The sequence below is a fragment of the Corvus hawaiiensis genome, chromosome 3, assembly GCF_020740725.1.
Source record: "Corvus hawaiiensis isolate bCorHaw1 chromosome 3, bCorHaw1.pri.cur, whole genome shotgun sequence".
Classification (NCBI taxonomy): domain Eukaryota; kingdom Metazoa; phylum Chordata; class Aves; order Passeriformes; family Corvidae; genus Corvus; species Corvus hawaiiensis.
This window is the reverse complement of record NC_063215.1, coordinates 114,898,610-114,922,715: the sequence shown is the minus strand read 5'-3', so window position 1 is coordinate 114,922,715 and position 24,106 is coordinate 114,898,610. Positions and strand designations below refer to the sequence as shown.

Here is a 24,106-nt window from a genome sequence, read left to right as displayed (position 1 = left end):
AGGTCAGACAGAAGTGAAGAAGGCATCGATTACTTAGCTCTTTTCTGTGTCCTCTGTCATCAGTTCCCTGTCCTGCTAAGGAGCAGTCCCACAATTTCCCTGGACTTCCTCTTGCTGCTGATCTACTTGTAGAAACCCATCTTTTTGTTCCTCACATTTTTCAGTAATTCATCTGCAGATGGGTTTCAGTTTCAACGCAACAGATGCGTTTAGATAGATTTAGCTAATTCCAAAACTTCTTGCAAATTAGTGTCTCGGTTTTGAAAGACAGGTGTCTGCTAAGGAAGGCAGAGGCCCCCCTTGAAGTGGCAGATATAACCCCTTTTTCCCTCCAAGTTATTATATTTTGAAATCAAGAGCCTTTAGGCGAAGATGTGGGAAATAGGAATAACAGTTCTTTACTCTATATATATATGTATATAACCAGTCAAACAAAACAACAACAACTATGGCAGTAACAGCAATCACAAACCCAGTGCCAGCCCTCTCGGCTGTCGGGCCCTTTCCCCTCGGATGCAGTTCCGCTCGCAGCCGGCAGGGGCGCTGGCGGCTCCCGGTGAGCAGGGCAGGTGCGATGGTTCCCCCGCGGCTGCAGGGGGCGCTCCGGAGCGAGCTCGGGAAACCCGCGGCTCTGGTGCCCTGGGATCCCGGGAAGGGATGGAACAAAGGCTTCACAAACCCCTGGGCAGCCGATCCCGGGCTCTCAGGAACAGCAGGCTGAAACGGCAGGCTGGAACGGCAGGGACGGACGCAAATCCCGGGTGGCAGGCGAGATGTATCCAGATGGGAGAACCCCACGGAGGCCCAGGCAGGCAGGGCGAGCAGGGCTACAGCGTAGCGAAAGCTCGAAGCAGCAGCGGGGCAGGGCAGCCACAGCCCGGTCTCCAGCAGGGCAGGGAAAGCGGCTTTTGGGGTCCCGGCGTTGCTTCCAGCAGAAAGAAAGAACGGCCAAAAAGAAAGCAGCAGCAGCTCCTTTCTCTGCAGCTTCTCTCTCCGGACGCTCAGAGCGAACTGACCCCACACCCAGGTGTAGACAAAGGAGTAGCCAGGCCCGCCCCACTCCCCTTTTTGTCTTTCTTAAGTACAGTTATTTGTCCCCTAGCAACATGCATATGGGAGAAAATTCCTTTAACAGGAAAAAAACCTAAGACTAAACTAAAACCCCAACAATTAGTCTGGTTGAGTTTTACAGATGCTACTTGTTACTTGTTTTTCTGAGGAAACGAAATGTCTTTGTTGCTCAGCTTAGCTGGAGTTTATGTAAAACTGGTAGCTTACTAGAATTAGCTTGTATATAATATATACTTTGCTAATTATATTTAATTTATTTCTGAGTAATGATAAAAATTTGGTCTAGATGGTTTAGCATTCTAAAAGCTCTAGATTAGAAAATTTCTTTGCCTCACAAATCCCTCAGACATCTACTATAGCACTGAAAATCACTATTGACCATTATATAGATCTAAAGACTGTGTATTTCACAGTTAAAATACACCAAACATTTAAGAAATGTTCATGATTTTCCTCTGTGACTATTTCTTCATTTTGATGTACTCACTGCACACTTCCCCACTGAGTCACTTTCTTGGATCATCAAACAATCTATAATCTGCATTTTACAGAACAGTTTTCAAAAAATAATAATCCACTCCCAAATGCAAATCAAGTGAATAATGATGAATTGGGTCCACATTCAATCAAAAGTTTAGGCAAATGCTCAAACGTTTTACCACATCAAGCACTTCTGAATGTGAATTGAAAATTAACTCTGTATGGGATTAGGAAGCTGAACTGGGAAGGCAGGTCATGTGAGCACCTGGAAATCAAATATAACACCTGTATTAACTGACTCATTCATTGTCCCCTTTTATGGCAATATTAAGATTAGATTGGGGATGTATTGAGTTTGCATGACCTGGTTTTGGTAGCGGGGGCCTAGAGGGGTGGCTTCTGTGAGGAGCGGCCAGAAGCTTCTACCACGTCTGGCAGAGCCAGTCCCTGGTGGCTCCAAAGATGGGCATGCCACGGGTTAGGGCTGGGCCAACTAGAAATGGTGGTAACGCCTCTTTGATAACACATTTAAGAAGAAAGAAAAAGAAAAAGTTATTGCACAGCTGTAATTGCAGCCAGAGAAGGGAGGAACGAGAATGTGTGGGAGGAACAACTCTGCAGACACCAAGGTCAGTGGGGAAGGCAAGGCAGGGCAGGAGGTGCTCCACGCACCAGAGCTGGGATTCCCTGCAGTCCGTGGTGAAAACCATGGTGAGGCAGCTGTGCCCTGCAGCCCATGGGGATCCACCTGCAACCCATGGAGGAGCTGTGGATGCCTGAGAGGTGGCTGTGACCCCATGGGAGGCCCATGGAGGGTGGAGCCCAGGCTGGAGCAGCCTGTCCTTGAAGGACTGCACCCTGTGCAAGAGTGACCCACGCTGCAGCGGTTTGGAGGGGACTGTTGCCCACAGGAGGGACTCACATTGCAGCGGTTTGTAGGGAGCTGCTGCTCGTGAGATGAACTCACATTGGAGAAGTTAATAGAGAACTGTCTCCTGTGGGAGGGACCGCCCAGCGCAGCAGGGTAACATCTGGAATGGACATGATGTCACATGTAAAAGTAGAAGAAAGGGAAATTTTTTGTTAAAGATGGTGCTTTAAATTTTTGAGACACACCTGCTTTAGAAAAGCTTTGTAATTCCATTGTCTCACACTGCCAGCATGCTTTACACAGAGCAAGCAGCACATGGGGAAAGCAGGTAAAGTCATGGCTCTTAACTTGCAGTGAGGCAATGTCTTCCATTCTTAATCTTTGAAATTCATTCAGTGTGTCCTGGATATGAGAAGAAAAGAAATGATGCACCATTTCTTTCAAAGCCATTGTTATTTCTGAGGCACACACACACATTTATGAGTATTTCTAGATATCATTCATATTAGCAATAACTGACATAAAATGTCACTCAGTTCTCTACTTTTATTCTATAGGGTTTAAACAGTCTTGTTATGCTGCTGAGCTGTATTTGCAACATTTGTTAAGAATGACATCCCATACATAAAACATCTAAAAATTCAGCTTATCTGCTTTTGAGATGGCACAAATATGTTCACATATTGTATGAGCTGAAGGAATCTGGGCTCCTTAGATTGAAGAAAAGCAGGTTATAATTGGTAGCTGTAAACAGCGTGATCATTGAGAAAATATACTCTGTATGTATTGACTTCTAATAAACAGGATTAATGGCCCATTCACTGTTTAGAAGACACTTCAGTAAGTATTTAAATATTCTGCTTTACTAGCACTAGGAATTGATAACAGATATCAGAACTCTAGTGTTATCAATTAAATCTCATATTTAATGATATTTAATATTTATCAGATTTTGCAGGAAACAAAAAGTAAAAGACAATATGGTTGTGTAGTAAACATCTATTTGTTACTATTAATAATTTTGCACCTGTGCTTCTCTATTTTATTTTATTTTTTTCTTAAATCGTTCTCATTCAAGGAGGCTGCTCTTTTCCCAGACATGATGCGTTTGCTTACATGTGCACCACAGAGATTTCACCCAAGTCGACATGTTTCTAGAACTTACAAACCTGGAACCAAAACACTTGTCTCAATAAGTAAGTGAATCTGATAGACTCTTTCCAAGTATAGTATCTGACAGAGTAACTGAGATCTAGTCTATTGTCATTGACTTCTACCAGCCTTACAAGTGTGACAGGCATAGAGTGAAAGCTGTTTTTCTTAGGGACAATTGTTCTGTCTAATGCTAGCGTTGCTCACATTTTGGTGACATCATTCATTATGTACTTTGAGGAGTCTTCCTGCTTAAGGCACATAAAAGTTCACCGCAATTCTCAAAAACCTTTTGTTTCATTTAGTGTGCCATGGGCATCACAATCACTTGAACATTTTTTTTCTGAGTGTTTGCCTGATTGTGTTTCACATTAGCCTGACCTAATTTACCCATATCTGAAAGGCCATGCCAGGTTTCATTCCCTGTAAGTCAGCAGAGCCTCCACAGACAGCCTGGGGATATATACAGATCCAGTGAATGCAGCTATAGCCTTGTCTTATTATTGCTGGAATTTGACCTATAAGAAGAAACCTTGCTTCCATTTTTATCCTGCCAAAGCTGTTTCTTAAGCCAAGGAACCCAAATTCTGATTTTCCCTAAGAAAACAAACAAACTCCAACAAAACACATACACAATTTCCCACCAAAGTACTGTCCATGGCTACTGATATAAGTCTTGTTAATGCCCCTCAGTTAATGCCCCTCACTTTTACTTCCTGTTTGGAGCTATCCTTGATCTATTTTTTCTTCCTGAAGAAAACTCTTGCAATCAACTTTTCTATAAAGGGAGTATCTGGTAAATCTTTGAAGAAATAAAATTTCAGCATTCTCATTAATATTTCTTCAGAATCTGGAGCACAGTGCTTGGTGTTCAGGTAGTTCCCATTTTAATTTTCTCTTTCAGGGTGCTACTTTTTCAACTGGAACCTGACATCAGTTCTGAAATGGCATTTGTGACCACAGATGGTATTCAACCATCACTGAAGGCAATGGGCAATTTTGCCTGCACCATCTGCCCTTTGGGACTAAAAACCTTTTCAGGCTTCTCTCTAATCCTGCTCAGATGCAGGAATATACCAGGAGAATCCAACAAGACTCTGACATCAGACCAGTTATGATAGTTTTATACAGTTTACTTATATTAAACTAGCATAAAAAAAAGGTCAAATGCAAACATTTTAAACTTGTAGCTGTCACTGCTGAATCACTGCAGTATTTCATTTGGATAGCACGATGTGAGACTGCCTAAAGAGGGTGATGGCCAATTAGGGATCAAAAGAAAGGCAGAGGCAGACCTTGTATGAGGGTGGATAATACACATGAAAAAGTCTGCTGGCAGAGTTATGTCAGTAAATGAGTATTTTGGCAAGGATTGGTTCATCAAGCAAAGTCAGCTGTGCTAACACAAGCACTTAAATATCACCCTTGTTGTGTCTATGCTGGAAGGACAGTGGAGAATTAATAAAAATAAAATTCGCTGATGTTTCTACTTTAGAACTTTTTTTAGAGTGGGTTTAAATTGATTTTTCGTTAAATAACTACTGCTAGGATTTCTAGTTTCTGTTTTTTCATTTCCCTCTATCCATGATTTGCACTGTGATGACCTCCTTAATCTAGGTTTTAAATCATTTCTATCAAACTAAGCTCAAACGATCTCATTTTGGTATTATAATACTAATATGCTTTGTTTTCTTTCAGCTTGGCAGCCTTGTTCAAAAATGCACATCATTTATATTCAGTTAAGTCTTTATTTGCATGAAGGAATTCAGTACAGCAGCTTTCCTATTTTCCCTGGAATATTTTTCACGTTTGAAACATGTAACCATTCTAGATCACCTTTTCTATAGCTTGTGGAAGTCTATCAAAATAAAATTTGCTCTAGGCAATAAAGCAGACTAAAGCTGAAATACTGACTGTGACCCTTTGGAAAAATGGAAAGAATTTATCAGTAAAAGTGTTATGTCCCTTTCGCAATGTCTCAATTAATTACCCTTGTGCCACTGTAGGTCTGGCAGCTATATTACCATCAAATGGCCAGGGTGAACTAAAACACATTCTGTTATTCCATCTTTAATATACAAACTATTTTAAATCTAAGCAGATACTGTTATTATAGAAAGGGGAAAATTGTGCAAACTTACTGCAGAGCTCTGCTAAGGCAGATGTGGTTTAAAATGCCAGATTAACACTGTTAATCTGGCATTTTAACTTCTCATAAAGGTTGTGCTCTGTACCTTCTAACACTGTCTTAAGTTGTGTGTTTAACCAGAAAAACAGAAGTAGAAACCACAGAAAAATTGTAGCTGATCTTGTGATAGTTTAAGGTGAATATTACCTGCTGCATCTGGATATATGGCTTAGTGTTGGGGGACTGATAGAGAGTTGTTCTGTCAGCTCCACTTGAACTAACCTCATTACTTTTGGATTCTTCCCTGAGGCTATTTCTACCCCATTTTGTACAACTAGAGCAACAAGATGAGACTGAAGTTTTGCAGACTCAAGTCTATGACATGAACTACTAATTCACCTCTTCTTTTTTTTTCTTTTTAAGGTGGAGTTGATTTCCCTTGCGTTGGAAACTTGTTAAATTGTCCAATTAGATTGCCAGAAGGGACAATTTATTATTAAGGTCTGAGAAGTCATATTCTAGGTGGGTTTTTTGTGGGTTTACATTTGTTATGATTAAATTATATTTTTTGGTAACATTTCATATTACTTTATTTTTAGGCTGATGTTAAATAGGGGAAATTATTAGCAAGTAAGAGGAGTGTCAAAACCAGAAATTACCATGAAAACTGTTTTGCTGCCTTACAGAGGCAGTCTATAATAACATTTTTAAAAACTGGAATATATATTCTGTCCACAGAAAGCTGTTAATATTTCACGAACCACAGAAGTCCTTCATGATGAACATAGCATTTTTCTTATGGTTTACAGTGCTATTTATCAATCCAGAAAAATTGAACTTTGGGCCAACTGAAGCAAGGCCCAAAGAACTAACTCAATTATTTAATAAATACACTGGTTTTGGATGGATTTTATATTGATAAACCTTCTTATTATCCTACATGCAAAGCATCAGCAGGAATAAATTCAGTCTAAAATATGTGCCCGTCTCCAGCAGAAAAAAATTAGCAATAAAAAGCTTATGGAGAGCAGCCTATGATTCTCTTGTTTGCAGACAAGACTGTCTCTGGTATAGCTTATTTCCAATAAAAACATTCAAATGCAGCTGGATTTAGGCATGAAATAAGATTTTATTTCAAAAATTTACTACTAAAATAATTGCATCTGGAAGCAAATATTTGATAAGCATTCCTTACATACATCTCATCTTTAGCTTAACACTTGAAATTGAACTCATTTAATAAGTGCCCTCTTCACAAATCACATCTACTAGGTATTGATTTGGATACTAAAAATGAGCAGAACCAAAATTAATGACCACTTTGCAATATGTGATTGTAATCAAATATTGTGGGGCAAATCTAGCTGTATGTGGTGAATTTCCATTTCCACCTGATTCCTAGTTTATGAACCTGGACTGATTCATCGGTCTTGGAAGGATTTTTCAGGTTCCTGCTTTATGAGCAGCAAGACAAGACATTGATAGTATATGCAGTTATATATAACAGCAGCTTAATGCTATTTCATTTTTCCAATAATAACAATATATCTCACCACAGTAATGATAGCATATTGTAGGACTTCATTGAAAATTGCAATTTTTAGCTATCACTTGAGAGAACACTTACTGTAAGAAACAGTCTTTAAGACTCAGGACTTAAAAATTAGCTCTCATTAGCTCCACCCATTTCTGTGGTCAAATGTATTTCACTGCCCAGTTCTGTAGTGGTGACCAGCTACCAGAGAGAGGGACAGATGATGAGAGATGCTTGTGGCTCAGCTAATTACTAGTAAGTCCATCTGTAGTGAGATGTGTGGCTGGGGGGAGGAAGAACAATTTCTGTGAGGTGGCAGCTGTTTACCAAATTAATTTCTCGGTCCTGGGGACAAATGCCAGGCAATGTATCCCACTGATGGTCCTGCTCCCCCTGAGCACTGGACACAGCTGCTGGACTTTACTGCTGTGTGAAGCGCAGACCTGAGATCTCCAGCAACTTCTGGTGACAAGTCATTTGGGAACATATGGTCTTGACATCTGTGGTGGCCAGGGTTGGGCAGCCAAATTGCGAAGGTGGACAGTTGCACTCTGAAGTGCACAGACTTATTTCTTCATCACCTTCTTCTCTGTAGAAGCTGCCCTCCAGAGTCTTGTTTAGATTGTATCCCATTATAGCCATTCATAAGAGCTGTGAGTGTCTCTGAGACATCATCTGATCCCTCTTGTTCCTGCCTGCTGTGTCCTCAAGTGTCATCTCAGTGTCCAGACAGAACAGTAACCCTCTGAGTGAGGGCTCGACAAGGAAGCGCAAGTCCCTGCAGTGTGTCCCTGGGAGTAACTGGAAATGTTGTCACTGCTTTGTGATCTTCCAGTCCTGCCAGGCTCTGCAAGTCATTCACACAAATATCAGTGGTGCTGTTGTCTCACCTCCTGGAAACTCAGGGTACACACACCGACTGATGCTCCCTTCCTGTTATTCCTCAACGATATGACTGGTTTATGCTGATTTTTGCCAAAACTTGCCCAACCTCATTACCATAGTACCCAGCAGCTTCTCAGCTCCTGCTGGCCTCCACAGCACTGCTTTGGGTCACTCCAGATACCACCACAGCCTGCCTTGACCCTCCTGAAAGCTGCTTCCCAGGGGGGCACTAAGTGCTCCAGTTCCAAGGTTCTGGTAGCAGTGAATGTGTGGGACTGCTGCCTAGCCATGCTACCTTTAAATAACTGTGTGGATGCAGTTTGGGTGCTAGTAAAAAATACTGGTACTTCAGACAATTTTTCAAATTCATTAAGACAAGTAATGTGCAACACAGTTTGTGACTGTGTTGGAGGGACTAAACCTTCTTCCTGATAAATTATACAGTTATGCTTTCAAATGCATTTACTTGTTTTGAAACATTATTTCTCTGAAAATCATGTTTTCTGCTTCTGAAAATAAGCAAGTTATTGATAAGAGGGTTCATTTTGTTATAAAACTGTTTTGTTTCTATTCAAACATAATGTATCTGAGAGACAAATAGTCTTAATTTGCTAACTATATCATTCTTTTTTCTTATTTTTTTCCTTTTTTTTTTTTTTTTTAGATAATTCTAGCACCTTAATAACCTCATAGAATAGTTATTAAAACATAAGAGATTAAATTCTAATGAGAACACTACAGTCCACTTCTTGAAAGGTCTTTCAGGAAGGGATTGCTAAAAGAAATAAAGAAAGAGTAAATTAATTTTCCAATTTATAACAAACAGCAGTATAGTAGTACCGAGCTGTCGCCACCTACATGAATAACCATAAATTAAGTGGTGTTTTAGCCAGCTAGTATTAGACTGCTACGCATGAGCAGGCAGAAAGTCTTCATTTTCCCTGGCATGGATTATTTGGAGAATTTGCTATATAACTACCTTAACTGTACTACTTCTTGTACGTAAGTACAGATGAATTAACAACAAAGGATATCAGGACCTTTGTTAAGCTTGTAGATAACCCACGGAAGAGGATACACAATGCAAACTTCTCTGTGTTACTGTGCAGGCAGGAAATGGCCTGGAAGCAAGAAAGCATTGTAGAGCTATGGGGATAAGGCTGCTGGATCACGGAGATCCTCCAAGGAGAGTGGGCAGTGACCAGCGCTGGAGTCCTGCCCAGCTCCCAGCAGGAGGGAGCAAAGTGTTTCATACTCCCTGCTCTCACTGACCCTGTTAGCACCTGGATTTGGATTCAATGTTGCAAAGGACATTCTGTATCCACAGTAAATAACTCACTCATGGTCAAAATAAAAGAGGGTTTCATGGAGAGTTCAATATGAGCAGAATAGAACTCATAATACAATTGTGACCGACTTGAGAGGGGAATAAAAGCAAACCTGCTTCCTACAGGTCAAAAAATACTTGTGGATTATGGATTACTAGTAAAAAGATTTGCACTGATTTGGGCACATTAGGAAAAGCTATTAACATACTAGCAACAACAACCACTGTAACACGGCAAAAAATAGATAATGGTGATGAGGACTACAAAAAAAATGAAAGTCAGAATTAAAACATCTTGCAAGAATTGTGACGTCAATCTCCTACTTTCCTTGTATATCATACAGTATGTCACTGATACAGTAACCACTATTTGCAAAGCAATAAATTCCAGTTGATGGGGAGGCTCAGTATTATTATATGTAATATAAAATTATTTTTAATTTTATCTCCTCTAAAACCTCAACTCCCGAATTTTGAATTAATTTTTGCCAAGTGATATAATTACACTGAATACAATACACACAAATTGTTATGATACCCAGGTGATTAAAGGTAAACCAGTTATTTTTATGACATTTCTGTTGTCTTTTCACACCAAACAAATAATTTAGAACAATTTAATTGAGAGGAAAGTAGTGAAGTGGATATGGTGTACATTGCATTAAGATGAAAGAAAAAGAAAAGGAAAATGTAGATATGCTTGTGCAGTGCTGGAAGAATTACAAGAAAAGGAGCAGGAGCATGTGTTACATTTACAGGGGATAAAAATACAGTGTGCTACTAATGGAAAGATGAGCAATAAACAACACAAAATGTTAGATGAAGCAAACAAAATGCAAGAGAAGACAAAAGAGTAAGATCAAATTAGAAAGAAAAATTACCTGGAAAGTAACAATGCCATTGCTTCAGCAGACACCCTCCACCCCAGCCCTTTTTTTCGTATTGGACTCCATACAGTATAAAGATACAGTTCTTTGCCTAAAAGCCACACTATCCAGCAGAGGTCTGAGGCAGCAGCAGGACCAATGTAGTGCAAGAAAGGTACAGAGTGGGGGGATATGCTCACTCAGCCCTATATATTGTGGTACATCAGTCAATTGAATTGAAATTCCTTGGACTATTCCTTTAAAGCTGGATTCTAGATGAAAATGTAAAAAGGATGGTGGTAAACTTCAGCAAATCCAGCCAAGGCTGGGACAGGTTGCCTGGAGAGGCTGTGAATCCACTACCCCAGGAGGTGTTCAGCACCTAACCTGTCAAATCCCTGAGCACCCTGATGTGAATTCGGTGCAACCTTGCTTTGGATGAAGATCTTCTGTTGGCCTTCCAGCCACAGTGCGTCCGTGATTCCTTCATTTTGAACATGCTGGGATTCTGTTTGTATCACACACAGATTCTCACTAATGTTCTCTAGCACCTGTACTTCCATAATCAAAATGTGCCTTGATATTTGCTTCCAGTCTGGGCACCAAAAGATGTGTAGGAATGGATGGATTTAACAACAAAATCAATAGAAATGGTGAGAACAGCAAGCCATGAGTAGATGGCATCATTTGGAGGGAAAAAAGCTAAACCAAACAACTAAGCAAAGGAGAGAGATGGAAAAGCAGATTTGAAAAATTAATTCAGTTATTTCTTGTTATATATGAAATAAACATATATTTGTAGGGGTATAATTCCACTGATTTTGGTGATGCATGTTATCTGTTGAAATAAAAATTGTAAGATGTATAACATCTACCTCCAAAATAGCCTCACTTTTTATCAACTGTTTTGTACCAGCTTTACACGGTATGTAATTTTAAAATTTTGAGTAATTTTGTCCAATTCTTACACCATTTATCTGTTCTCTCTGCTCATTCTTTCAATTCTCAACCATCTCTTAGCTTTTTTTTTTTTGTGTCTGGTGACAAAGTTGTTATAAAAGACAAAACAGATAAAATAGCAGAATAATGACAGCGGATGTCCCTTCTGGTGAGATCTAGATTTCCTCAGTGGAGAATGTATGACATTCTTTAATTTCTGACACTTGAAACCTTTCTTTAATAATGTAATTTCAGCCTAATTTAACAATCAGCATGTTAGATGTCTTTTAAAGGTACTCCCATCTTTTGTTGGTTTTAGCAACCAACTTCTTCCCAGCCCAACTAGCCCCAGTTCAGCTCTATAGTGGCACAGCATGCTGGAATAAATCACTTGCCTTCTGCCCTTTGCAGTCGTAAAATAAAAATCCGAGCAAGAAAAACAAGAAAATGCACGTTTGCCTCTTCTTACGGTTACCTGCCTTGAAAGTTTCTAACGCCAGGATGTTGTTTTTCTGGAAAGAAAAGAAGCTATCATTTAAGGAATTTTATAACCAGGGAATATTTTTACTACTACTGCAGATTAACATTATGCTTTCCTCTGCTAGATGTGATCCCATTTAATTATGTTCTGTCTCTGTTGCAGAGACACTTGATGATGTGATTCTCTTGATGATAAGAAGGTTGTACACAGCCTGCTGAGGTCAAGTTCCCAGCAGTCATAGAGTATGTCAGTGGTGCCAGTGAAGTCAATGGAACTGCTTTTATGTACTTCAAGTTTGAGCACATGGTTGAACCCTGCTTTTTTCTTTTTTTTTTTTTTAACCCTGTTCTTCTGTACTGAGGTCACATTGACTGTTTCATTCTGTTTGTGCTTTCAATCTCTATTTTTTACTGAGGACATTGTAGGTTGAACAGGAATTCCGCTTTTTCAAGTGGCATACAGAAGAGTAATTTCCTACTTAAAAGTTTTCTTCTCTATCAAGTACTTTGTGGGATACATCTTAGTTCATTTGGGTACAGAATGACTGAGATTAAAAGGTACTTCTGTTTCCAGCAGCCCCTGGCAGAGGCCTGAAAAGCTTTTGTCAAGCACCACCGTCACACCTACAGACACCTGAACTGTGGCAAACTGCCAGGGAACCAGTGCGGCATTCCACTCCATGCTGCATTGAATCATCTCCGAGGTGGGACACTTCTCTTTTCTTCCTCTTTTCCTCTCTGAGCCAGGAATAGTTCCAGGAGCAGAAGACAGTTTCAGTCTGGATCAACTGCTGACTTTTTAGCTTGTATTTTTATCTCTTCCATATGATGCTGATCTTGGAGAAGAGCCTAAGTTGAACATTCCTGCCTTTTTTTCCTGGATCTTCTGCTGCACATGAAAAATCAGGTCTGTGGAGTTATTGTGGAAACTCTGAAAAGCTCTTTCTCCTTTGCCTTTCTCCCCTGCCTCCTTTGCCTATGGCTGTAGTGAACAGCAGCACTCACTGCAGAACTCAGGTACAACATAGTACCAATATGCAGTGATTGTAACATGCATCAGTCCCACACGGTGTACATAATCACACCCAGTATTTCAGAACTGTAATTAAGTCTTGGGAGAATGCTTCACTCATTTACATCACCGGACTGAACTGTGTTAAAATACTACTATATTGGAACAATGTTTACCAAAACAGTTGACTTAAAATAGGTCTTCAAGGGATCTACAAAATTCTCTTCTATAAGTTTGTAATGCTGCAACAAATCAAAAATGAGACAAGTGTATATTAAAATATTAAAAAATTAGTCTTGTCATAAGTATCACTTAATAATGTGTATATATTATATTACTTGAATAATTAAATTATGTGTTTAATATTTATTTACTATCAAAAATTATGATATCTAGATACAACTATAACCTTAGTGATATAGTTGAAACACTGTGCATTTGATTACTTATAAAACAGTAGAATCATACAATCATATCAACAGACATATCAAAAGTACAGAAATATTAATTTTCTCTTTCTTTGAATAGTTTAGCTATCACATTATGTGATGAACCAAAAGATAGTTCCCTGACAAAGTAGATTAAAATCATAAAGCTGTGAGTAACACGAGTATATTGCCTTTCATCTTCATCTCCCCTCACCCACTTGGACAATTGGGGCTTGTAGTTACTTGTTTCCTCTTTAGCACGTTTGCCCAAGGCAACAAACCAAAGAAATTACAGGTAACAGTTTATCAAATGCTTGCAGGCAGTTAATTCCCTCTCTTCTGTCACTCAGTATCATTTTATTGATGGAACCTTGACCCAGGTGTGCCATGAGCTTGAAAGTTCAGTAGGTGGGATGCAGCTGTCACATGAAAGATGGATGATGTGCATTTATGTTTTCAGTTCATGTTAGAGTATCTCAGAATGGACGTGCTAATAAAAGGTGACATCTTAGCAGCGATATTGTGGGAGCCTTGGGAAAAGGACTCAGAACAGTTCCAGCATGTGATAGGAATGGACAGGAGGAGAGACTTCATGGTTAATGTACAGGGGCTGTAAGTTTGCATTCGGATTTCCAGAAGTGGAAACATGCATGGCACAGGGTTTATCAAAACCAGCAGGACCGTGTATAGTGCACAGTTTGCTACACAAACAAGGTTTGAGAAGAGTAATGATGGTTGAAATACATTTTTATTAAACATAAATAATTTATAAACACATTTTAGATTATTATATTGCTCTGTTATTGGTGTAATAAATCAATTTTGTTTAATAGCTACAGTTATTATACATTTAAAAAGGTACTTTCACATACATGATGAAGGAATTTTTTCTTAACATAGGAAACAGTCCATAATGCTCTGTTGCTGTCTTTTTTAATGAGGTAGAAATTGAGGTAATAATCTAAATATAGAACTGCATTTTAAATTTTTATCAATAAAAGTGATATTTAAATTATGAAAATTCAAATTATTTAAGAATTTTTAAGATATCTGAATTTCGTATTTACCTTTTTCACTGTATTCAAGGAAAAATTGAATAAACAGTGTAAAAGACAAAGAACTGGTTTCCATTGTAAATGATGAGAAGAGCTGCTTATTGCCATTTTCATACAAATATTCTTCTTGTTAAACTTTGCACCTTTTCTCACAAAACTGCCCAGTTTTGCTGCCCATGGTTCAATGTCCACAAACACAGGCCCTGACTACGCACCATGTGGTCATGAAGGTGGCACCAGTTTGCCCTTCCCTCTTTGAAACAGAATTTTTCAGATGTCTTTAAGACTGTCAAGAGTTGGAACGGCCAGCTTCCATTCCCATCCTCTCTATTTTTCCAGCTACTGATATTTTGATCCTTTCTTTAAAATCTGCGTCTGAAACTGGCTCTCTCCTCGTGTGCCACAGCTCCCCCAGCACAGCTGACCCCCACGGAGCCAGTGCTCACCCAGTGGCCCCAAATTGCCTCCTGCAGGGCCCCGGATCTGCTCAGCTTTGCTCCGCGGTGGGCTCAGCACAGGATCTGCTGTGCCACTGCCTTTATTTTGGTCAGGATGGTTGATGGCAGTGGAAATGCTGCATGTAGGGGCCTTAATGCTGGTTTGGTTGGATGATCCAGCACTTTGGATTGAGGCTCTAGCTCTCCTTTGGTACATTTATTCCCTTCTATAGCGTAGTATTCATTCTCATATTAATTTACACTTCCTATTATATCTCTAATGGGAACTCTCTAACCAGTCATTACATTATCCATATGTTAAATGTTCATTTTGCAGCTATTAGTATTCTGCCTAGGCTATATATCTCTTAAATACTAATTTTGGACATTGCCCAGTTTTCCTGTCTTCCTCTGCAGAATGTCGCCATTCTGAACGAGGTTCACTGGGCCTTGGATGGACTAAATACACACAGCTCATTAGACCAACACCAATTTCCTGTTGGTGCCATTTTCATGCTCATTTTTTCAACAGAACATTTTTCAGCCCTTCTGAGCATTGCTTTAGCCCTCAATGTATACAGCTTGCTACGATGTTCTTAGAACATAACCTCCCAGTTTGTGGCATGATTGGGTTTCATCCAAATACTGAAATGCTACTTTTTAGGTAAATTTTCCCACCATGTATGATAATGCTGATTGTTCTTCTGCCTTCAGGCCTCCAGAATCAACAAGTGTAAGAAGACAGGTTGTGCTCGTATCAGTCAGTGGCACGATTTCTTACTTCTTCAGTGGGATCAATTGTATCACCAGCACCCGAAGAAAAAAATATAAAATGCAGTAAGAATTTTCTTACTGGAATTGTAACATTTGGACACTTCTATTTTTAAGTTGAAGATCAGTTTTATTCCTGTCTTTTATCTTGTCTTTCATTTTGGTGCTGGTGTAAACATCAGGCTTATTTTTTTTTCCCCTTTTGTATATGTACATACTTGCTTTAGATATTTTCCAAAATTGTGGCTATTGTAGCTCCTTTTGTGAATGAAACTGCAGAATGCAGATGGCTTCTACAGGAAGAGAGCTAAGTTTGCTCTTTCTCCCCTTCTGGTCCAATAAACATTGATTTATAAAATGTGGAACAGATCCCACAGGACACTAGAATATTCAGTAGCTTGGTAAATATGCAATGATCTAGGATATGCATTCAAATATTTTCTCCACATCATGGATGTAAAAAGAAGAAGAAAAAAATTACCTGTCTCTCATTTTTATTATCAAGATGAGAAAATTGTGCTTGTGCTACCAAGGCATATCACCTGGGCAAAGTGAAGAAATCACGTAAAGATAACAACATCCCTTCAGGAGGTGGTCTAATATACATGTTCAAATATGCTTTGTAAAGAAGACTCAAGTCTGATTTATTTAAATGTAAACTGGGTTCTTCCCTGCATCACTGAGTTGGATAAGAGTCACGATTTTACTCTAAGGAACTGTACCAAGATTAATGGTTATAGTGGAGATGCTAATGTTTGTGTTTAGCAGAAACTATAAGAAAAGAAATGAAATGTTGCTAAGTTGTGCCTCACCTTTCTTTGATACAGGTGAAGCACTAGAGTGTGTCACCAGAGAAAAGCCAGTCCTTGATCAGGGGCTGCACACAAGACATTCTCTGTATGATTTAGCTGGGATTCCGTTTTCCATATGAACACATGTAGACCCTGTGTTTGACTTCAATCAGGCATCCCTGTATCCTTGTGAACTGTTCTGTCTTGGTGAAGCTGTGTCAGATCATAAGCACAGTGAGGCACTGAAGGCTGTGACATGTCCTTTGTCACACCAGCCCCTCATCACTCCTGCTCCAAGTCAAGCACCCGCTGTGCTCCAGGGCTAAATCCATTCACCTGCATGGGGAAGGGCCTTTCCCTCCACAGGGGCACAAATGAAGCTAAGAGCATCTGTACAGCTGCAGGGAAGCTTTTCTATTTATTTATCTAGTCCATGGAAGCTGGTGTGAAGGAGAAAATTACTCTTGGTACAGAGAAGGGTGAGTGCCATGGGCCAAGGTGCCTTCCCTGACCTTTGGACCCAGGTGAACCTTGGCCTCTGCTGCAGCCAGCGGTGATTTTCACAATAGGTGGGAGGAGGGGGTGGGGGCGTGATGTAGGGATCCCAGCGAGTCACAGAATCTCAGAATCAATTAGGTTGGAAACGACCTTTGAGATCATCGAGTTCAACCTTTAACTGAACATCACCGTGTAAACGACAACATGGCACTGAATGACATGTCCAGACTTTTCTTAAACACCTCCAGGGGTGGTAACTCCACCACCTCTCTGGGAAGCCCATTCCAATGTCTGATCACCCGTTCTGCAAAGAAATTCCTCCTGATGTCCAACGTGAACCTTCCTGGCCTAGCTTAAGATGATGTCCCTCTTGTCCTATTGCTGGTTGCCTGGGACAAGAGACCGACCCCCACCCGGCTACAGTTTCCTTTCAGGGAGTTGTAGAGAGTGATAAGGCCACCTCTGAGCTTCCTTTTCTCCAGGCTGAACACCCCAGCTCCCTCAGCCGCTCCTCACAGGACTTGTGCTCCAGACCCTACACCAGCTCTCTTGCCCTTCTTTGGACACACCAGCGGAACCCCGCTCCCGGAAACCTCAGCCCGGCATCTGCAGCTCCAGCCCCTGTTTTTAAATCGGCCGGGGCAGTTTCCTGCGTCCCGGACGCTCCAGCGCCGCATGGGTGCCGTGGCCCCACAGAAGGCGCTGGCGGGCGGGCGGGCCCCGGCCAGGCGTGGCGGGTCCCGCCGGTCCCCGGGTCCCGCCGCCGTCGCTCGGCAACAGCCCCGCCGTCCCGGGCACAGCCCGGTGCCGCCGCAACCCGGAAGCAGAGGGACGGAGGAGGCGGGCGAGGGGCGGTGGCGGGGCGGGACGGGACAGGGGTGCCCGCCCGCTCCCCCCCCGCCCGCGGGGGCTCCGAGCGCCAGCTCCGCGCAGAGTCGCACCCAAGCACCCGCCAAGCCGTGTCCCCGCACAACACACTCCCCAAATCCTGCCGACCCGGCGCCACCGCGCTCAGGCTCCTCCTGGCCGGTGCGGGAGGAGGAGGAGGCGGCTGCTGAGCGGCGGCTGCCGGAGCCAACGGGCGGCGGGGAGCGGGGCGGGCGCTGCGGGGGTGTCGGGGTAGAGCGAGGCGTGACCCGGCTGACGGGCACCGTGCGGCGGGCGCGGAGCCGGACTCGGCGGGAGCAGCGGTACCAGCGGCGGCGCGGGGCGTCGGTATCGCTCGGCTCTGGCTCTGGCGCGGCGTCTCCTCCACCCCCTCGTGAGCCTGGGGAACCTGCAGCTCAAAGCCGCCGCCAGCCACACCACCATGTACCCCGGCAACAAACGGAAAAAGCTGTGGCGGGAGGAGAAAGGTATTATCGCCCTTCCCGGTGCCGGGCCCGCTTCTCCCGCCTTGAACCCCACGTAGAGCTGGGAGGGAGCGAGGGAAGGGGGGGTGGTCCCGGTGCCCTCAGAGCCGCCGCCTCACCGCGGGGTGTCCGGCAGCGCTTCCCGCCGGCCGCGGCTGAAGGGACGGGGTGGGGAAGGGGGAACTCCCTGCTCTCTGCCCTTGTCCTGGGGTCTCCTGGCTGACACAGCCTTCTTGGCAGCCCAGGCGTGCGGCAATTGGGGCTGTTCCCCCCACACCTCGGTGTATTCGTAAGGAGTGGAGCCCCGGGGCGGAGGGAAGTAAGCGAGGGAGGGCGGTAAACAACCCCCTCCTGAGGGCTTCCCGCCCCCAAGTCACCTTGTGGGAGTGTTTCAGGCCGAAAAGTTAGGCACGTGCCCTCAAAACGTGCTTTTTCTCCTTTCAATGCGTTTGTTTTCTGTGGGGAAACGTGGTTTATTGGCATCATTGGTGTAGACAGCTTAGATTCTAGTGTCGGTCAGACGGGGTGAAATGTTTGGGGTATGGGACTCTCAGAGCACCTCTGCTTCCCATCTTTTGAACTATTTTTTTATTTTTATATATATTTTAAGGACCCCCACCTGTGTATTCTCAGTTTATAAAATCCCAAAGCTAAATTCTAGAGCATGAAAACTGTGGGCCAGGCATTTGATGCAGACCTTCCTGTTTTGGTACTTTATATCGATCCTGTGGAGAGCAATGTAAAAATTAAGAAAAAAATTCACGGAGTGGAAGTGCAACATTTGTATCTGTGAGGAGTAAAGCTTCTTGCCCGGTGTGTTCCAAATAATGTAGTAACAGATGAGGAGAGGAAGAAAAACAGATCAGAGGGTCATATTTTAAGTTCTCTTTCTTTTCTTCCATCGCCCTTGTGATTCTAAGTATGTTTCAAGCTAAGAAGGCAGAAGACTAGTTCAATGAATAGGATTCAAGTGCTCCTTTCTAAGGAAAAAATGTTAAAACACAAATGAACTTATTTTTCTGTAGGTTAATTGCTCCTGTCACACTCCTCCAAATGAAGTGAGTCTTTTTCTTTCAAACTGTCTTACAGTCCATGTTTTTCTAGTAAAGGTGAGGCAACAAATTTCTACATGACAAGAGTTTCTGTTTTCAATGAAGAAGGTACAGTTAAATTATCTCAAGCATTGTTTATGTGTGATCAATTATAACTGACTTTTCCCTTAATGCTGTTTGTTGTTACCTTCAAAAAATGCAAGGGGCAGATGGGGAAAAGTTTCTGGTAGGCTCTGGTGGATGTTCTTATTACTCCCACATGTCTCTTTCAGCTCTGTTGCTGTCTGTGTGAATTCATAGCCTGGCAGGTGAACTCAAAGCCTTAGTAAGGATGGCAGAGTGGAGAGTCTGGAGGGAAAACTGGAGCTGCTGACACACTTTTGGTGTCTCCATCAGCTGTGAGGATGGTGGTCTCTATAAGCACGGTGATGTTACTGAATGCAAACCAGTGCTGCTCACTGCTGCTGGGTTTTTTCATCCAGGAAGCATTTCTGAGTGCTGGCTGGCCACAACTCCCTGTCTTTTTGCCCAGTGAGAACGAAGAGCATTTGCTGGTCTTCTGCTCCAGTAACTGTTCCAGCACCATGCTGATGGTGTTGGCCCCAAGTACTTTGAGTGAGGAGAGCAGAAAAAGCTTCTCTCTTCATTGCTGGCATTGCCCTTTAGTTTTCAGCCCTGTGACACTGTTCTTATCAAGTACCTTCTTTGCTAGAGAGGAAAACTACAGAAGCCAAAGTTCTTTCCTTCTTACCCAGTCAGTACTTTGGAAATCAAATCTTTTGTCAAGCCTGCCTTCACCTTTCACAAGTACCCCATAACCCCTGCAAAGCTGGCTGTGCTCACTGGCTCTGTTCTTTCCATGAAGCTGAGTGCAGTTGGTCTCAGCTCTCAGCCTTTAATATTCTGAAGCACTTCTTGAAAAAAGCACTGATTGCTAGATATTGAGTTCAAACCCACTGATAATACTCTTGCTTTTCTTAATTACTTTCTTGGTAATTAAGGGTTGGTCCATGTCCTCCCTGGGGAGATCTTCCTTGAGGACAGCTGAAACAGAGCAGGAGCACGAGTGGAGGTGATTTCAGAGCCTTAGACACAGGAGTGGGCCACCTGCAAACTTCCCAAGTTTCTGCTACAGGCAGAAAATGGTACTTGCGGTGAAGGCTGTTGGGAGCATCCTCTGGGAGGTTTGGGTATAATTAAGACTCAGTTTAAGTTCTTGCTGCTGACTCACAAGAGCAAACTTTTGTAAAACCTTCCTGTAGAGAACTTGTGTTTTGAAGGCGCAGGACTGGCTCTCTTGCCTCCTCAGCAAAAGGCACCTAGACTTGCTCTGCTTGTCAGTCCTTCAAAACTGACATGCTCTCTCAGGTCTGCCTACCCATGGGACTTCCAGTGTGCACGTCAGATACTTGGAGTTTTGTATGCCTGGAGCTCAGGTAATGAAGGTGGGTATGTATCCATTGTGCTTAATGGTGACCCTTGTTACATCAGTTCCACTTCGGCAGCTGTAAATATCCCAGTGAGATACCAAGCCTGAATAAGGAGAGAGAAGCGTTTTTGTCAACTGAAGAAATTGGTAATAGTGTCAAAAAATACCAAAATAAACTTATTTTGTTAAGGGAAGCTGTGCTCAAAACTTGCCTTATTAGACTGTGCTGAATGCAGCCTACATAACTAGGAAATTTATTTTGAAAAAAAACCAAACAAAAGAATCCCAAACCAGACCCCAGTGATTTTCTTTCTTGTTTTTTTTTTTTTTACGGTTCGATCTGACAAGCAGTTTCCATGTTCAGCTCTTCTGCTGCTTCTTCATCTTGAGATGAAAATGTTCTTTTCATGTCTGCCTAGTCCTTTATGTAAAATGCAAATAACATGGGTCTAGCCTTCCTCTACACCCCTAAAAATTCTTCAGTCATGGAAGAGCATTTATTATTGATTAACGTGAAGAAAAACTGTTGGTGTGGTTAAAGTAGCACAGCGCTACTGGTAAAAACAGACCCAGAAATTTGAGTAGAGTATGGGTGCTGTAATGTTCTCTACTGTTCTTTTTCTTTTCCCCTCTTCTTTTGGGAGGGAAAAAGCTCTTCATCTTGTGCTGAGCTAATACTAAGCATTGATGAGGTATGGAGGGAGAAGAGGATGTGATGGTAAAAATGAGCTGAAGTGCTGGGGTTGCTTGCTGTTTTGGGTCATTGGGATGGCTTTTTTTTTTTTACTGTAAAAGTCCATTTATAGCAGGGTCTGAAGGAGAGTGAAGTTGGCAGTAGCTGTCATACTTGTGCGATGTTTGAGGCTTTACTTTTCACTAAACGTCTGAAAAAAGAGGTGGTGACATTCTCAGGAGAAAACAAAACCAACCATCTGTATGTATTTTAGTGTGGTAACCAGGTATGTCCTATTAACGTTCAAATGAAAATCTCTAAAGCTAAACTTGCCTTTCTTACCACCCCAGACACCTAGCAACTGACAGAACGTTTGCTTTAGTTCTGATCTCTTTTGTTATGTAGTAGCATTTTATTAATCTCCCACCATGCTCCCTGCCTTTACTTGAACTTCTGGTTTTTTGGTTCTGGTTTACAAATGCAGAACCTACCGAACAGACTTTCATACCTGGAAACTCCCTATAAAACAACAATTCCCTACTAAAGTTGCTGTTCTCTGATACAGGAATTAAAGTGGCAGGAAGAAACAGCACAGTAGTGATGTGGGGAAGAAGCCTGGGCAGCCCAGAGTGTGGGGAAGAGGTGTTAACTTTGCAGAACTGGGATATCCAGAAATAGGTGCATGCAGCTGTACAGATGCATCTTGTTTAGCTCCTGTTGTAACTCACTGGATCACTCATGCTTGCTCCTCTCAGGTGGCATTTCATTCGTCAAGGGCACTGCACTGGTCACTACGTGGCTCATGTGCAACAACGTGTGAGAGCTTGCAAAACTTCTCTTATTTCTCTTTCCCCTAAACAGAGCGTTTGCTGAAGATGACCTTGGAAGAAAGACGCAAAGAGTACTTGGGGGATTATGTTGCATTGAAAACTATTCCGACATGGATGGAAGACTTAAAAAGCAAGAGCGAAAGTGATGGTAAGTAAAGTGGGGGAGTCTTAAGATACAGACCACTCTGTTTTCTCACTCTGAAGTTACTTTTAGGAAGGCTAAGACTTAGAGCCCATGTTGTTATGAACAGTGATAGCCTAAAATTGGGATGGGAGGGAAAAAACCCTAGCAAAATTTCTTAAAGCCTCACTGGTGTCCCAGCACTCTGCCAGTATCCCCAGATGGAGTCACTAACCCTTAAGTGTGTAAAATTGCTCTTCTCTGCATGAGTCTTACTTTCCAGATACTCTAGCAGTCAGCCATGCCTAAAGAACTTTGTCTTTGAAACTTACTGAGCATAATGATATGGGAAATCTGGGCAAAACAGTGTTGCAGGTGACCCAAAAGCAGAGGGGAAGTGTGCGAGCTGTGTTGTTTTCTAAAAATCCAGAAACTGGAGAAGATGCGGTTTGAAGCCTCCTTACCTTTGGTCCTGCCTGCTTTCTTGGGCAGGAGCATCAGTCTGTCTTGGATTAACTCCCATTTCCTTAGCGTATGCAGCCTTATCATGGTTGTGATCACCAGCAGAGTTGTCTAAATACTTGCAGTGAGAACTGACCAAAAATGTGAATCCTATTCGCTTACAGACTTCTCTACTCTGCAAGTAATTCTGTAACTGTGCCTTGTTCTTTGTCTAGTTCCCTTTCATGCACACAAGGTTGTGGAGGAATAGGGATGACTTCTGAGCTGGTTTCCTCCTCCTCTTTCTGTTCCTGTCTTGCTATCCTACTTGGCTGAAGCCTGTGTTTTTTTGAAGGACTATCTAACTATGAGACCTAAAGTGCTTCCTGCCTCTGCAGATATAGGACTAATTTTCTGACCCTTATGTTATCATTAATAGTGAATACTGGCCTGGGTGAAGAGGTGTGTAGAGTAATCTTGTGGCTGCAGGTGAACATGGTCTTTATGGTGATAATCCAGGTGAAATGAGGCCTGGAGCTAATCAGCTGTTTTTAATAAAATAGGAAGGCTGTAACACTTATTTTAGCACAATCTAGAGGAGCTCACAGATTTTCAGATGTCCTTGTCAAAAGCAGCTATTGCTACTGTCTACTCCTAAAAGCATCTGGAATAACTTTTGAAGTGAAAATATGTCAAGAGTTTGCTGAGCTCTTCAGCCCTGCTGAGTAGCTGTATTATATCAGTACCCATAAACCTCTTTCTACCATTTGGGTAGGTCATTTATATCTTGCAACACTGGAAAGCCTGTCCATCTAGAAAACAAAGGCTGCATAAAAATAAAAAAGATTACCTGACTTCTCGCAAGTTGATTTTGGAGGCCTGTGGTACGTGGGAATATACAGTATGTCATGTGGTTTAACTGGGAGACTATCCCTTCTAGCCCAAACTAGAATTTTTAATTCCAGCTACTCTCAGATTCTCTGTAAAGCACTGAAATTCACAGATGTTGTATTACTTGGGCTGCTGAAAATGACAAGGTGTGGATTTACGTTGTGATTGCTGTTACACTTCACAGAAGCAAAATGTCGGTGTCTAATATGTGGGTATTGAATCATGGCAGTGGTGAATTTATTTCCTTGTAGCTGCTCTTACATTCTTTCTGTTAGTACCCAGTACACTGCAAAAAAATGCTGGAAGGCAAAAATTGTGCTGAAACCCTGCTCTGCTACTTGGTTTTGTTATACTGTACATTCAGGAGAAAATATCTGTAGTCACTCTTTCTTTGATGTATTTGTTATAAGTAAGCCATGTGTAATAGTGAACTTCTGGAAGGTTGGACTGCTGAAATGCTTCCATGTTCCCACAAATTAGTACAATTAAAAGAAATATGTGTATTAATGTGACTGTTAACTGCATCTGCTTCAAACTTTATTTCTCTTAAATGTTGACCCATTTTGAAGGTATCATGTGTCTAAAAGCTGTC

The 24,106-nt window shown here is 42.0% G+C and overlaps 1 protein-coding gene and 1 long non-coding RNA gene across 7 annotated transcripts in view; both read left to right on the top strand.

Moving 5' to 3' along the window:
- The first annotated feature begins 2,142 nt into the window (after window positions 1–2,142).
- LOC125323721 lies at window positions 2,143–12,985 on the top strand. Its single transcript, XR_007202624.1, has 4 exons — window positions 2,143–2,180; window positions 3,501–3,618; window positions 6,126–6,224; window positions 12,308–12,985. It is a non-coding gene; the product is annotated as an uncharacterized LOC125323721 (long non-coding RNA).
- Window positions 12,986–17,842: 4,857 nt separating this feature from the next.
- MACROD2 (mono-ADP ribosylhydrolase 2) overlaps window positions 17,843–24,106 on the top strand; it is an 895,327-nt gene continuing 889,063 nt past the window's right edge. For 3 of the 6 annotated variants that reach the window (XM_048298701.1, XM_048298699.1, XM_048298698.1), the window contains exons 1-2: window positions 17,845–18,080; window positions 22,093–22,209. In XM_048298701.1, the coding sequence (XP_048154658.1) occupies window positions 18,035–18,080; window positions 22,093–22,209 (163 nt within the window). In that variant the 5' untranslated portion in view covers window positions 17,845–18,034. Of the gene's footprint in view, window positions 18,081–22,092; window positions 22,210–24,106 lie in introns of all 6 variants that reach the window. The other 3 variants (XM_048298702.1, XM_048298700.1, XM_048298703.1) reach the window with 2 other exon arrangements.